General features: G+C 39.6%; 1 protein-coding gene across 24 annotated transcripts in view; it reads left to right on the top strand.

Moving 5' to 3' along the window:
• MAGI2 (membrane associated guanylate kinase, WW and PDZ domain containing 2) overlaps nucleotides 1-16,326 on the top strand; it is a 1,014,264-nt gene that overhangs the window by 740,332 nt on the left and 257,606 nt on the right. For all 24 annotated transcript variants that reach the window (XM_061582129.1, XM_061582109.1, XM_061582110.1 and 21 more), the window contains one exon: nucleotides 11,126-11,183. In XM_061582129.1, coding sequence (XP_061438113.1) covers nucleotides 11,126-11,183 — 58 coding nt within the window. The remainder of the gene's footprint in view (nucleotides 1-11,125; nucleotides 11,184-16,326) is intronic.

Raw genomic sequence — 16,326 nt, 5'->3', positions numbered from 1 at the left:
CGAACCGTCTTCAGAGGTAGCCCTACGTAGAGCGCATTGCAGTAGTCCAAACGTGAGGTTACCAGAGCATGAACCACTGATGTAAGGTCCTCCTTACTCAGATAGGGACGTAGCTGGGCTACCAACCGAAGTTGGTAGAACGCATTCCGTGCCACCGAGGCTACATGGGCCTCGAGTGATAGGGAAGAGTCTAAAATGACTCCCAGACTATGAACCTGCTCCTTTAGGGGGAGTGTAACCCCGTCCAGGACAGGGTATGTATCCACCGTCTGACCAGAGAAACCATCCACCAGCAGCATCTCAGTCTTATCAGGATTGAGTCTCAGTTTGTTAGTTCTCATCCAGTCCATTGTCGCGTCCAGGCAACGGTTCAGCACATCGACCGCCTCACCTGAAGAAGATGAGAAGGAGAAGTAGAGCTGCGTGTCATCAGTGTACTGATGACAATGCACTCCAAAACTCCGGATGACCGCACCCAACGGCTTCATATAGATGTTAAAAAGTATGGGAGACAAGACCGAACCCTGCGGGACCCCATACTGGAGAACCCACGGTGTCGAGCAATGTTCCCCAAGTATTATCTTCTGGAGACAGCCCGCCAAGTAGGAGCGGAACCACTGCCAAGCAGTGCCTCCAACACCCAACTCCGCAAGCCTCTCCAGAAGGATACCATGGTCGATGGTATCAAAAGCCGCTGAGAGATCAAGGAGAATCAACAGAGTTACACTCCCTCTGCATTAAAATGATGATCTCCCCTCCCAAATCTTCAGTGGTTGCATAATGGTCTTCGTGCCTGGCTTTATTAGATGGGGAGAAAAGGTTAATGAGCCCTAAGACCGGCATGCTTGGGGCAGCTCCCTCAGCTCTTGCTAAATTTATGGGCTAAATTGCATCCACCTGTCTTTTCCTTATGGCAAACTACTTGCTTTTCACATCTGTTATGAATGAAGGATACTTTTTCTTCTGGCTTGGCAAATGGCTGACGGGGCTGTATCTACTCAGCACAATTAAATAAATACACAAATCCATGTACCGATTCAGTTTCAGCTGGATGAGTCTTAGGGCAAGTTTAGCTCCATTTTGGTAGACCTATGGCTACAACTGAACAGTGGTGGGAACCAGGAAAAGGTTTAGAGAAAACAAGTGACTAATTTAAGGGATGTTCACCCAGTCAAGGAGTGGTCCTGGTAGGCGAGAGGGATGTCCTCAGGCATCTAGTCTTTTTAAGTCTTTTGGGGTTTGGCCTGTTCTGGACTTTGGGCCTGTTCTGCAATTTGAAGCCAGAATATAATACCACAGGATGGTGGTGAAATTTACATTAGCAGCCCTAGGAGCAGAGGTTACCCAGGACGATGGGGGAAGAATTGTTTGAAAATTTTGATCCAACACTGCCATTCTTTTTATTAAATTGTGTCTGTCCATAATCTCATATTTCTATCTCCTGTTTTCATTTTATATCCAAGAGCAATGTAGTCAAACTAGTAATTCTACTGGGTTCCTACTGGGAGGAAGGGTGGGATGTAAATCTAATAAATAATAAAGAAATAATTCATTTTACATAAGAAATATTGTGGAAGTTGACCTTCCTCTCACTATACACAGAGTGTATACAGTTGCTCAGGTTTGGAAGCTAGACCAAAGAAGTTCAGAACTTAAAATGAGCTTCTAGTTCTAAAAATACAGAGGTATTTACACAATGGTGGTAAATTTCATTTTAAAAGTAGAAGTGGCTTACACCTAGTAAAGAAATCCTGTCCATTTTAAGTCCCTTTTTTCATGGTATGGTGTGACAATCCACGGTCCAGCAAAAGTGAGATACAGCTCTGATATTGCTTCCTGCTGTGTGCACTAAAGGTAAAAATGACATGTTCACTATCTGTCATGCTTTACATAGATGCTTTTTCAGATATAGATTCATTTCAGAAAACTTTATATGTGAAGCATCCTTAAGGGAATTATTCTAAGGGTCACTTAAATTATTGTGATTCCACTGAAATCAAAAGAATAGCATTAGTATAAATGGTCAGATTGTCACATCGTAAATGTTGTTAGAATCAACCCATTAGTTTAAAATCATCGTGAAAATAAATGTTTGTGAAAATACCAAATATTAGGATAGTTGCAAAATATACGTCAATGTAGGTTTTTCAGAAGCAAATGCAAATAAAAAATTGTGGAATTAACTTCAATTTTCTGAAATATTTACAAAACAATACCTTGCCTCACGGACAACTATACTAGTTAATTTGGCTGCCTAAGCTTCAGCTAATTTGGATCACAGAGCTTCCCAGAACTTGGCACGACCAGCTCAGAGACTGCAAAGCTGCTTTGTCCCAATGCTCATGAACTACCCTGAGCTGTGCCTGGTGGACCAACAATTGAGGCACAGCACAGGTCCTTGGATCAGGCTTTGGATGCTCTTATACAACTGTCTCAGCTAGGATTACTGCCTAGGATTTAGATGAAAAATATATTGAGCACCTGTGGAATCTCATTTTTACTTTCTGAGCTAAAGAAGAACTTATGGGGCAAATCACACTATTTGTAATATATTTGGACATTAAAAGCTGGACAAATTTGTGTTCTGAATCAGGTGATTATGATCTTCAACAACATCAGGCTGGGTGGGGGAGTTCTGCATGTACTAATTGTACCATTATTTTAATGCAAAATAAGTGAATCCCCCTACTTACCTTATGCCTGGTTTAGTGTATGACTATGTCAGGGAAATCTTTGGTAAGCCATGTCACCATGTAAGCTGTGATACTGGATATTCTTATATTTCATTGTTATGGGGTTTTTATTTTGTTTTGTTGTTGTTTATATCCTAGTGCCCAGGTGGGTTTTTCAAAGCCCTGGTACTTGGGTTAGGATTTCTTGTGTTTGTAATGAGGATTGCCCTGGTCATGTTAGGTCTCTTCATCTGTTTCAGCCCCTCCCCGACCCCAAATCTCACCTCAACTCCCCAAGTTCCATCCCACCTTATTCTAGCGCTCACTGACACTGAGGAACAATTTTCAAGGAGCAAAGGGGCTTGCAGTGTGAAAGAGGAGCCAATAAAGCCCTGTTGTGTGAGCAGAAATCTGCACACACAATTCTAAATCCAACCCCATATTTACTTTTAATAAATTTCAAGTTCTATAAAAAAAAGTAAGCATAACTTTTTCAATGTACAAAATGGAAATTTTCAGTTGTATGCTTTATTGAATAGTTCTAGCAAAGTCTAAAATATTGAAGAAATGATTCCTGGTGGGCAAATGTCTTTGCATGGTGATTTCAGTAGATTGACAAGGATTTCTAAATTCCAATTGTTTAGTAATGGCAACAACAAAAATTTAGGCTGTTAGAATCCCTTATCTGCAGTAAGGCAGATGCAGATGTGTGCTTTTATATCCAAGTCATCCCAGTATATAACTCATGGGGTACATGAGTTGTTGGCTTCATCTGCAAAGCCACCAATTTGCATCTGGCTCCACAGTCACCATCAAATACAATTTTGCACTTGGTTGTGGAAGGTAGACCTATTTTATAGGTTCTAGTAAAAAACAAAAACAAAGTAGATCACACAAGTCTGAAGTATGAAGAGCAAAGGATAAACTGCAACATTTTCTGCCAGCTCTCACTTTATAATTCTTCAAAGAGTTGAATACATCGGTTAAAGGGCTATTCACGAATAGACAAAAAACTTGCAGTTTAAGAACATACCTATAGCCAACAGATATTTCTATTGAACTTTAAAAAGCAGGGAAATTGGGCAGCTATAGTGAATGCACCAGGGGAGCAGGAGACCTGACCTCCTCTCTGAGATATTGTATTGCCCTATAAATTTGTCAAAATGCAAACACAATTTGGATTGGACTTTCACAGTCCAATCCACTTGCTGTGTAGCTTGGAAGAATTTGGTAACGTGCCTCTGAGCATATGGTGAGTGATGGCAACACCTGCCATCTCCAAAGATATAGAATTAAATTTTTGTATGTTGGTGTTCTTCTTACTTTGCTTCTTTTCTGTGTTACTACTGTTTCTACAGAGAATCTAAACTAGAACATTTTATTTTCCTCATTATTCATTCCAGAAATCTGTATCAAATTTATTTTTATTAATTTCAAAGCCTTTTTATTGGTCAGTGTCATATGATGGTGAAGACAGCCTTTTGTGTTTCAAACTGGAGGTTATATTCTATTTCTTTTTAGGGCTCATTAACAGTTGAATCTGAAACTGCAGTTTGATGTAAAATCAGACTGATTACAATATGTTGCTACTTAAGTAATGACTCTAGCTGTTGGAAAAAACAAACTTGGCCTGTCCAAGATGACTGTTTTCAGCCTGCTATGCTTAAACCACTTCATTTAAGGAAAGGTGAGCATGGTCAATTAAAAACACAGAGCGCACCTAGAATTTTGCTAGAATATATTTCACCTACCACTGTTTTATCTTGTGCAAACTGAGACACTTCTCATGTTCACTGGAAACTATTCTGCAGAATATTCAGTACCATTATTCCACAATTGTTTTTGGAGCTTTTTTTTTTAGTGTTGCAAAGTGTTGCTGTACTTCACATATTCACAAAAACAGAAGCAAAAGAAAATGATTTACTGTAGGAAACTTCACTAAAATTGCAAAGTAAGTCAAACATATGTAAAGTGACTCTGAACTATATCAACTGTTTTAATATTGTTGTGTCCTCCCTGCTAAAACATGATCAGCACAATGCATGTCTTGTTTCTGTTATTTGGACTGATTGCAGGTGTTGCCACCACTCACCATATGCTCAGAGGCACATGTTACCAAATGCTTCCAAGCTACACAGCACGTGGATTGGACTGTGAAAGACCAACCCAAATTGTGTTTGCATTTTGACAAATGTGTAGGGCAGTCCAATATCTCAGAGAGGAGGTCAGGTCTCCTGCTCCCCTAGTGCATTCACTATAGCTGTCCAATTTCCCTGCTTTTTAAAGTTTGATAGAAATATCTGTTGGCTATAGGTACATTCTTAAACCGCAAGGTTTTTTGCCTATTAGTGAATTTCTCTGCTTTTTAATCCAGGAGGTAAGAAATGGGATCCCGTCCAAGTTTGCTGAGAATGGATTGATCATTTGCATGCTTATTGAGTTCAGTGGGATTTACTTCCCTGCAATCATGCTTAGGATAGGTGAAACTGACCAATGGGGAGGGGAAGAGGGGGAGGGGAAGAGGGGGAGGGGAGCAGGCAGGAGGGGGAGGAGGAGGGCAGGTTTGATCATTTACATGTTTATTGAGTTCCATGGGATTTACTCCCGTGCAATCATGCTTAGGATAGGTAAAACTGACTATGGGGAGGGAGGCCTGGAGTGCGCAGGACAGGAGGAAGAAGGAAGAGATGAGGAGAGGAAGAAGGGAGGAGGGAGGGAGAGCAGACAGAGGGGATTGGAAGGGGAGGGGGAGGGGTGAAGGAAGGGGGAGGGAAGGGGCAAAAGGGAAGTGATGGGAGGGGGAGGGGAGGTTATTTTCTCTCTCTTTTTACACTTTGAACTCTCGATTCTCTCTTACTGTTTTGTGTATTGCCATGATAATTTACAGGGTTTTAAAGCAAGCTTTTATGCGTTCAGGACTATAAGTTTTGAAAGGTTTTGTTTTGAAATGAGCTTATGGGAAGCATCAGAATGGCATGGGGGGGTATTTTCAATTTAACATTTTAGAATGTAAAAAATCCATCCTGACTATAGTATACAGCCACTCTCATAGCTGTATAATCCTGTAGCGTTGACACAACTGGACTGCCTTCAAGTTGATTCTGACTTATGGGTGACCCTCTGAATAGGGTTTTATGGTAAGCAGTATTCAGAGGAGGTTTACCATTGCCTCCCTGTGAGGCTAAGAGGCAGCGACTGGCCCAAGGTCACCCAGTGAGCTTAATGGCTGTGTGGGGATTTGAACCCTGGTCTCCCAGGTCATAGTCCAACACCTTAACGGTTATGCCTAGAAACAGTGACATCCCCAAAGCCACCCAGTGTGCTCAGCCAGGCCAGTCAGTGATAATACTCCTGAGCTACATGAACCAATAGTCTGACTCTGTATAAGGCAGCTATGACCCTAAGCTTCTTCACAGATAAGAAGGGAAGTGAACCTGGACAATTGTTCATGATGGACAATGGAGATGATTTATTCACTCTCAGAGACTTGACTATAATAAGCATTCTACATTAAAAAAAAAAGCTGTCAAACATACCATAATGTTAAAATGTTAGAATCCAGTGGAGTTGGTGTATCTTAGCCTCAGTGAAAGTTGGGGTCTTTGGACTGCATTGCCAATTGCGGATATTTTTACAAAAGGTTCATACTTCTGTAATGAAAAATAATCACAAGTTGGCTTAAAGTAAACACAGGAGACAACTCTTCAAACAGTAGCTCTGCAGTAAACTTTGTTCTGCAAACCTTATCTTGCAACCTCCAGCTATCGGCCCAGAGTTTGAGCTCTACTAACTCTGTTTTACTGGCCTGCATAGAATTTTAATTAAATACATTTCACACTTTGTTTCGTGGAAATGGAAAATATTAACACATATCCTTGTGAAGAATTTGCATGGCTTTTTAAAGATCACAACAATGGTACTGAAATTTAATTTTTTAAAAACCTGCAACTTGAATGGATGTAATATAGTTAGCTGTTCTATTCGTGCCTTTAAATGTTTATAGTCTTTTACATTCCAGATTGGATTTGCTATCTGAACTCTTGATAGTTTGGCCAGCAAACAAATACCAATATGCATTATTACACTAGGAAAAAACATAGGAGTAAATCATAATTTGGCTTCAAGTTTTTATTGTGCAAACAATCACAGAATATACAATAATTCTTAAATGGAAGAGACTTATTTCCAGTTCAGCTAAACATATACTTAAATTATTTTTAAAGGACACAAGTAATGGAAAGTCATCAGATGACGTTCCAGAGCATTGCCCATTTATCTGTTCTTTTATTCTATTGACATACAACAAGAATGAAAAACAAAAATTGGTTCACACCATTGATTCATGGGAGTCTTTCAGAATTGCCTCCACAGAGCAGGATAGAAATTTAGTAAAAAAATATATACATCTATACAATATATGCATTTCTCAGCCTATCTGCCCCTCAGGATGAAAACAACAGAGGAGAACTATAACCACCCCCAAGAAGAAGGGCACAGTTAAAATGTAGAGGAAACAATCATGTACAACCATAGTGTGAAATCAGTTACTTATTGGGACATATTATGAAGAAATATTTATATAAACATGACTGTCAAAGATGTTTATTATTTACACAACCTGTAAAGATATTTATATTGCAATCCTAAATTTGTTTACTCAGAAGCAATTTATTCAATGGGGCTTACTCAAGCAGGGAAGTGTGCATAGAACTGCAACCTCAAGTAATCAGGAACTTCACTCACCCAACCCAAAATTCAGAATCATGCCACTTGCAACTGTTTATACTTGTTTTTATGGTTATTGGGTTTTAAAGGGATTTATTTCTTATTGTGAGCTGCCTTGGTTTCCACACACACACCAGTTTATTGTCAAAACCAGTTGGTCATTGCAGAACATTTTTCAAAAATAAAAGAAATATTAGTTTCCTACATAATAAAAGCAGTGATACCTAAGTAAGCCCTGCCTAATTGGTTTAAAAATAGGATTGGATAGGGAGAGAAAGATTTACAACACAAATACAATTCTTTGCTATGTTTTTTCAGAAGTTCCATTAATTTACAGCACAATCGTAACCATATCTACTCAAAAGTAAGTCCTATTGAATTCAGTGAGGCATGTGGGATTAGCATTGTAACTTTACTCCCAGAAGAGCAAGTACTGGATTAAAGTTTCATATTGGGAAGGTTTTCAAAACAGTGCCCTCTTCAACAGGCCAGGAAAATTTAAACTTGTTTGACTCTTGCGCACAAAAGAGAGAAAGACTGAAAGCTGTATACTTAGGCTGCTTTCACAGTGCACTTTCTTCCATTATTCTGATTATTTCTTACCTGGTAATTTGCAAATTATATTTGATCTTTCACACGATGCACAAGCTAGCTCCAGAATTCTAGTGGAATGTAGTGGAAGTTTAGCGCTAATTTCTGTGATAAATGATACCAGAAATAATCCGTTAGCAAGGCTGGGAACCCGGAAGATTGCAGGAGTTTTTCACTAGCTGCAGCCGCTCATGTGACAGGCATCCCAGCATGCAGTGAGTTCCTGCCCTTTAGTCGTGCAGGCTTTTTTTTTTTGCCTGATGAATGTTGTACCAGTATTCCGGCATCAGTGCAGATAGCAGCAGCATTTCCCACACGTACCCCTGTCGTGATACAACTAAAACAATTTAAAAAATCAGATCCTAAAGGGAGAGGGCTTTCATGGCAACAGGACGAGATCTTAGACCTCCTACACAGTGAGGAACAGTGTGCATAGGTGAGGGACGAAAACAAGCCATGTGAAAGACAGTTGCACAAAATGCCAGTATATCAGCTGAAAAAGCTGCTGTTCCTTAATGCAACAGGTACTACAGTGTGAAAGGGATTTTAGAAATTGGGACAGAAGCACTACCTTTTTAATCCATTAAACTAACGCAATAAGACCCATGTGTGAAATCAGCTTTACTCAATTTATGAGATTTTCAGATAAGCAGAAAAGAACCACCATTTTCTGGCCTTGCAGTGGGATGTACCTACTGCCTGGAGGTCAACAAATCCCTTGTCAATCACAACCCTGACTGTACTTATTGGCTACAAACCTGAAAGGGCAAGGTTAGAGCAGCCAGCTACAGCTCATTTAACAGAAATTGCCGGGGGGGGGCAGCTGACACTTTGATGTATGTCTCTTGAACCGGATCATCTAGAAACTTAATATTTTTTTTTTTAAAAAAGGAAGCTTAGAGTCTGGAGATTAAGGTGACTCACCCAGAGACCCAGAGAGGACTCCAAAAATCTGGAGTCTCTGGGCAGAAACAAGAGACCTGGCAACCCTACCCTGTGGTGAACTATTGATGAGCAGGCATTCTCAGTATTAAAACTCACTACATTCAAAGGGGCTTCCACTCAAGGTCTGTGCTCTTAATGTGTTACTTTTAGCAAGAATATAATATGCAGAAGCATAACAGGTATTGCTCTGCCTCCTAAACAGGCATTGCCTTTATTCTGAACCAGCTTCTTTTCATACAACTGACATCATCATATTGCCAAATCTGATTGGCTCTATTAATATTTTGCCCATAAAGTTCAGTGCATATAGGCCTGATCAGCGCAATGTCATCTCAAAATTGGGGAGTAAAGATTGCACATATCAGGGTTGTGGGAGAAATTTGATTCAGTTCACATTTCAAGCTGAATCTATCAAATCTGCACTTTCTAAAACAATATGAGTACTGAAACACAGCCATCCTTCAAAATCTGCACCTATCTGAATTTTGCAATACATTTCTCCAACCAAATAATTTTTTCAAAACTGCATATATTAGGGGACAGTGTTCATAAAATAAATATATTAGTGAAAATAACATACAAAATGCATTTATTAGGAGAAATTGCTTGCAAAATGTATGTTAGTCAAAACTGTATACAAAAATGTGTGTTAGAGAAATTTGCCCTGAAATGCTGAAGAATTTTCATGAAGTTTAAAAAAAAAACAAACCCACAGATATCTGCAGAAATGTTGAGAACTGAATTTAAGATTGAGGGAAAATGAGAAACTGAGAGAACCGAAATGGACATATCTTTCCATCCCTAGCATGGATGGAGCCTTCAAAGTCAAGGTCAAAGTGCTTTATTTGCATTAGCCACAAGCCATTGCAGTTGGAATATACAGAGATAATAGAAACGAGATAAACAGCTTGATCGAATTACCTGACATGGGGAGGAAAATCCCAGATCTAACACTTGCTCAGTTGGAACCTTAACACATTAAACTCTATGCATACACAGCCTATTTAAATGTTACATCCAGTGCATGAATATGAGCCTGGCCCAGAGGAAGAAATAGTCACACTTCCCACACCATGCATAGACTCTACACACATTGGAAATGTGTGTGCAAATAATTCTTTTATCTCTTTCAAACTTCTTGGTCCCTTTTCATTGGTTGTAGCCCCTACTTTCCTCTACTTTTACAGTCATGCCAAATTCTCATGAATAGAGGGACATGGGCAGCTGCCTTACAACAATGGTCCATCTAGCTCAGCGTATTGCCACTCTACACTGACTGGTAGCAGCTCTTCAGGGTTTCAGACATGAATCTTTCTCATCCCTGCCTGGAGATTCCGGGGGTTATATGCAAAGTATTTGCTCTACCACTGAACTAACCACTATCCTCCGAATATTCCAGGATGTCCTCTTATTTTCCACTCTTGCTCTCCTTTGCAATGAGCACAGAGTAATTAACCTGTTGTGGATTGCATACTTTCCAGTAAACACTGCCTTAGCAGCCGTGTCAACCACATCTTTATACAGTGACTGTAATATGTATAACGTGTTGCCATTTTCTGTTTATAAAGTTTGTCAGTGCAGTTAATACTGTTACAGTCTGGTGAGTGAAGTTAAATATAAACAATTCGGCAATACACAATAATTTACAAATAATGTTTTATAGGTTTTTACGGGTGGTATAAATAATCTGCAGTTTGCAAAACCACTTCGTCTGGTTGAGCTCAGTTGTAATCCTCCTTCAATAAGGATCAGCATTATCTCTAAACTGAATTGTGAACATTCCTTTTGTCGATGTCACATAGTGATGAGGTGTTTTTTTTACAGTGTTTTCTTTATCTTTGACATTGATGGCAAATACGGTTTCTTGGGTAGAAAGGACCCTCCCTAATTTCCCTGGACAATACTATCATAGATGATATGCTACTATTTCTGGCACAGACAACTGCACAGTAAAAGAGAAGCTAAAATGTATTCTTCTTAAACAGAGATTATCCTGCATTTTCATGCCAGTTTTCAAGACAAAACTACTTTGCAATAGCAATGGGATGTCTAAAATCTGGCATTGGTTTTGAGCACTATATTTAACTTTGTTAAGCAGTTGCCACACTTAACAACAATATTCCTTCATTATTATTAGAAATCTTGGCATCCTGTGCTGTTTTTACTGAGAGGCATTACTCTTTGTTTTTCAGAGCTACCATATGGCTGGGAGAAAATTGATGATCCCATTTATGGCACTTATTATGTTGAGTAAGTTTCCAAGACCAATATTAATTTACTATTAATCTTTCATAAATTGTTGTTTATGTCCCAGAAGAAGTGCTTCAGGTTGAGAAGATGTGCATTCCACTATTTTTTGTCTACACCTTGTGTCAGGAAACAGAAGGCCCAGTGGAAAGTAGCTGCATACATCTAATGCGAAATCCAGTGAAGTTATGATCCCGGTGGAGAAGGGGCATGCCCCCTGCCTCTTCTGGGCCTCATCGCACAGCATGAGCACCCATTGTTATCCATCTGTGGGCAAGTGATCCAGTGATAAGCTCTGAAGCTCCTCAGTCAATTTGTTCCAACATGACAGTTTGTCTTACACAAAAAGCCATAGCTGCAGATATTATTTACATGGTTAAGTATGACAAAAAATTGCATGTAGATTTTTTGAACTCAGCTGCGTAACCCAAAGCTGATGTCCCTTTGTGATGTCAGAGTAGCTAAACCAGGAGCAGTCAATAGGTGCCTGTCAAGACTGCTTTCTCCCACATGCACCTTCATACACCCTGTACTTGTCATCTGAGGCCTTCCTGTGTGTCTGCTGCCTTCGATGTCAAAGGTATTGGCTTGGATGCAGAACAGGGCCTTCTCAGCCATGGCACCCGAACAGTAGCATCCTTTTCCTAAAGAGGCCCATCTTATTTCTTCTTTAGGCTGCAATCGTGTACATATTTACCTGTCAGTAAGTCCCATTGAATTTAATTGAACTTACTTTTGAGTAGACGTGCATAGGATCAGAGCTTGGAAAAGTTACTTTTTTAAACTACAGCTCCCATCAGCCCCAGCCAGCATGGCCACTGGATTGGGCTGATGGGAGTTGTAGTTCAAAAAAGTAACTTTTCCAAGCTCTGCATAGGATTGTACTGTTAGCCTGCAATCCAATACATGTCTACTCAGAGGTAAGCTCCATTGGGTCCAATAAAACTTACTCCCAGGTAAATGTGTATTGGATTGCAGCCTTAGTCACTTTAAGGCACAGTATAAAGTCATTTTTTGCCAAGTTTTTGATCCAATTTGATTTTTTTCTGCACTGTATTATGTTTTCTCTTTCTCTGTTTTTAAGTGCTATGACTAACTTAAGTCCATCTATCTCACTGGGTCTACTATGACTATGACTTAGCCAGATAAAATCCTATATTTTTAATTGTTATTTATGTAAAATATAATTTAACCTGTGGTTGTAAACTGCCTTAGGAAACCTTGTGGATTGAAAGGCAGGGTGTAAATGTTTTGTTAACTAAATAAATAAATAGTACTGAGTACCCTTGTGGATCCATTAGCACTAAGATGTTTTTTCCAGTGGTACATACTGCAAACAATCTTCTAATGACATTGCACCATCTTTCCTCAAATCTTAATATTCATAGCCTACAGGGAATTCATAGTACTCCTAATACTCATATAACACATGAAGCTCATGGTTCTTTAAGACAGCCATGAGGGCTATTTTAACTAGTGTTGCAAAAACCAGGTGTTCCTTCAGAAGCAGAATGAATGAGTACAACTACTGTATTGTTGACTCAAGGAAAGTGTAGTTTGTGTCTCACTACCAGCACATCCTTCCACACCACCAGAAAGCTTCCACTGAGTGAAAGCAAGGCAAGAGGAGAAAGTCCGTAATTACTGAACAAAGGGCAGGAGATAAAAAGTGTTAGGACAGCTCCATGCTGAGGTAACCTTCTCCCTGAGACTTTAACATTCTTTATGGTTACACTGCACAAGTTCAGATGGGATGCTAAAACTACACAGTCTGCACAGAAGAACAATATAATCTTGCATACCAGGAAATCTTTGTCCAAAAATGGGATGTGACAACAAATGCCCACATATATAATCCTATTCCATTAACCATAGCTTTAATCCTCCTTTTCCTCCTCTGCTTTCTTTGTCCACTTATTCCTTTAGTTCAGGTTCTCCTCCACCATATGACAGATTCATTAATGTAAGGGGACTAAGAATAAAGAACTTTTCATGTAATTTGCTCAAGATTTACTCTTATTGATCCCAGGGCATGGTTTGCGGGCATCTGATAACAGCAATCTTACTAAGGTTAATCAGGGGTGGCACTAAGGATGTGGGAGAACGTTTTTTGGTTCACATTTTAATGCAAAGCTATCTAATTTATACTTTCTGAACCAACCAAAATGCATCTGGCCTTCAAAATTCGTTCTCCTATGAATTTTACAATGCAGTTGTCTACCAAAAAAGTACATATTAGAGAAAAGTGGATACAAAAGGGCATTATATTAGGGGAAATTGCTTGCTCTAATTATATTAGGGAAAATTGCATACAATATGTGTATTTTAGGTGAAATATACCTAATGCATATGTATCAATTTTCATGCACTTATATATATTACAAATTAAAATTACAAACTGATGTGGAAATGGAGAGAAGTGAGATTAAGAAAACTGAAAACTGAGGTATATGGAAATTGACAAATTTGGCCATCCCTGTCTGACACTGGTCAGCACCTGGACAGGAGACTGCTGGAAACCTGATATATACCACTTTAAGCTCCATGACTTGTAAAAGGCAGGAAATGAGATTGGTCACTTCATTTGGTTACATTTCTCAACTGTTCATAATGCCTGCAAAGGAGGAGAGTAAAAGATAAAAACCTTTTAGTGCAAGAGTTTTAATTTCAGGCAAGCTGATGTTTTATACATTCACGCACATGACATTTACAGTGGGAAATATCACTTCTAATATTTTCCTATCATAATCCATGTTTTTAGAAAGCTTTATGTGTATGCATATTCAGCTTGCTCTATATAGAAGTATGTAGTATGGATAAATTGGTTCCATAAATAGATGAAATTAATTATACTACCTCAGCAAGACACTATTTCAAATCTGCAAGCAAGCAAGAGAAGAAAATGCAAAGTAATGCTCCATTACTTGCAAGTTGTGTAAATATATATGAAATTTGGGAGTTTTGTGTGTATATAGGAAGAGCTAATAAAACCACACTGTACAGAAATGCATAATCATATGGAATAAATCTCAGCAAAAGATGGCTTTGACAAAAAGTCTCAAACAGATAGCATTACATTGTCTGTCTTAGAGTGAAGATGGCTACAGCATTATTTATTTATTTATGGGCTACCTATTTCCACATCATTTGTAGTACAGAGAGGGAAGTTTGGAAGTACCCTCACCAAATTCAGTCAAAATATTTTCCTTGAGATGACGGATGGGGATGGGGGACAGACAACATGTTTAGTAGCTTTTCAAAGTGGTAAAGATTGAGAGCAGAATTCTATGTATGTTTACTCAGAAGCCCCACTGATGTGTCACTGTGACTTATTATAGTAATGGGTGCATGCATAGAATTGAATTGCAAATGGCAAAAAGCCAGCTAGCAATTGGTTGGCTCAACTGTGATGTGGGTAACAGATGCACAGCATAATTTCTGGAGCAGTTTTGCAACAGCTGTTCATTGCTGTGAGGGCAGTTGATAAGATGACGGATGAACATCTAAGTACACCTCCTTATCTGGCCTCTGCAGCAAAGGGCTTCCAAGTATCTCTCTTCACCAGGATCAAGCCCAGCATTCAAAGTTGGGACTCCCCTCTGGCCCAAGACAGATTTCACAGCAAAATGTCTTGCTCAGTGGCTACACTCAAAACCTATGCACATGATGTTTCTAATGGATAGATGACTGCACCATATGAGATTCCTGTAGGCCACTTGCCTATCTGGTTCAGTCACATAATATTCTGGTTGGCTAGCCGCTACACTACTAGATCATACTGGCCTTGAACAAAACACAATTTGAGTTATCGTGACCTACCTTATAAATAGTTGTGAGGGCAAACATAATGAAAACTATATATCAAGGGTAAGCAACCTGTTACCCTCCAGTTGTAGTTGGACTCCGAACTCCCATCAGCCCAGAAAGGTCAGGGATGATGGGAATTGTAGTCCAGCAACATCTGGAGTGTCATGGGCTAGTCACCCCTGCTATATACATTACAAATTAGAAGTACTATACAAAACAGTATCAAAAGTGCCTGAAAGAAACCATAATACTGGAGTTATTGCAAGCTTGTTTTCTGGATCATTTTGAAATCAGTACTAGCCTGACAGAGCAATCCTAACTATAGAAAGCCAGCATAAGTTACCCCTATTCCAAGCTTTGTTCAGGAAGAATTTGACTTAACCCCACTCTTTTTGCCTGCTAAGTTCTGGCAGGTTGTAATTTTCACCTTACCCAGTCCTATCCTCTTTTAATGCCTCTTTTAAGCATTGACATCAATGTAGCTGAGCCAGTGTGAGGGACTTATGCCAGCTCATGAAGTCTGGCTTAACCAGGAAAGCCCAAGATCCACCCAATCCAACCCCCCTCATACTGGTGGATCTTGGGTTTTGATTGCATTGTAAATGTCTGCTCATATTCATATTTGCCCTTTGAGAGAAAAAAGCTATACATGGACTTAAAACTACATAAATGAATAAAAAGAACTTGCTTAGTTAAGTTACAGGAAGCAATGCTCGAAGGCTCTAGAATCCTTCCATAGCAAATTACTAAGAAGACTGGCTTAGGGAGTAATCCAAACCCAAGATCTGCCAGCTAAAGTTCCTTATCCCAGCTCAACAGGTGTAAGTCCTTCATCCCAGCTTTAAACTACTGCTTAGCCAGCTCAGCTGGATTAAGTCCTGAAAAGGGGGCATTGTGGGAGAGTGGTATGGGTGGGACAGGGCAAGACTTGCCCTATTCCAAACTCTGTTCACCTTGGTCATGTCACCTAGCAACCTAGCAGAAGTTACTCTGGCAAAAAGGGTGGTGTAAGTCAGGCTCCATTTTAAAAGCATGTTTTCCCTCTGGCAGCTGGCAGTAACCCCATTCCTGAACAAATGTTGGAATGGCATAAGCTACACCAGCATACTTTTCCCCAGTGTAAATTATGCTGCCTTCCTATAATTTGGATTGCTCTAACACAGCCTTTCCCAACCAGTGTGCCTCCAGATGTTGTTGGACCACAACTCCCATCTTTCCTGACCATTGGCAATGCTGGCTGAGGCTGATGGGAGTTGTGGTCCAACAACATCTGGAGGCACACTGGTTGGGAAAGGCTGCTCTAACATATATCCATGGTTGTGAAGAAGCTCACAATGGT

The sequence above is a fragment of the Rhineura floridana genome, chromosome 8, assembly GCF_030035675.1.
Source record: "Rhineura floridana isolate rRhiFlo1 chromosome 8, rRhiFlo1.hap2, whole genome shotgun sequence".
Lineage (NCBI taxonomy): Eukaryota > Metazoa > Chordata > Lepidosauria > Squamata > Rhineuridae > Rhineura > Rhineura floridana.
This window is presented reverse-complemented; position numbering and strand designations above follow the sequence as displayed.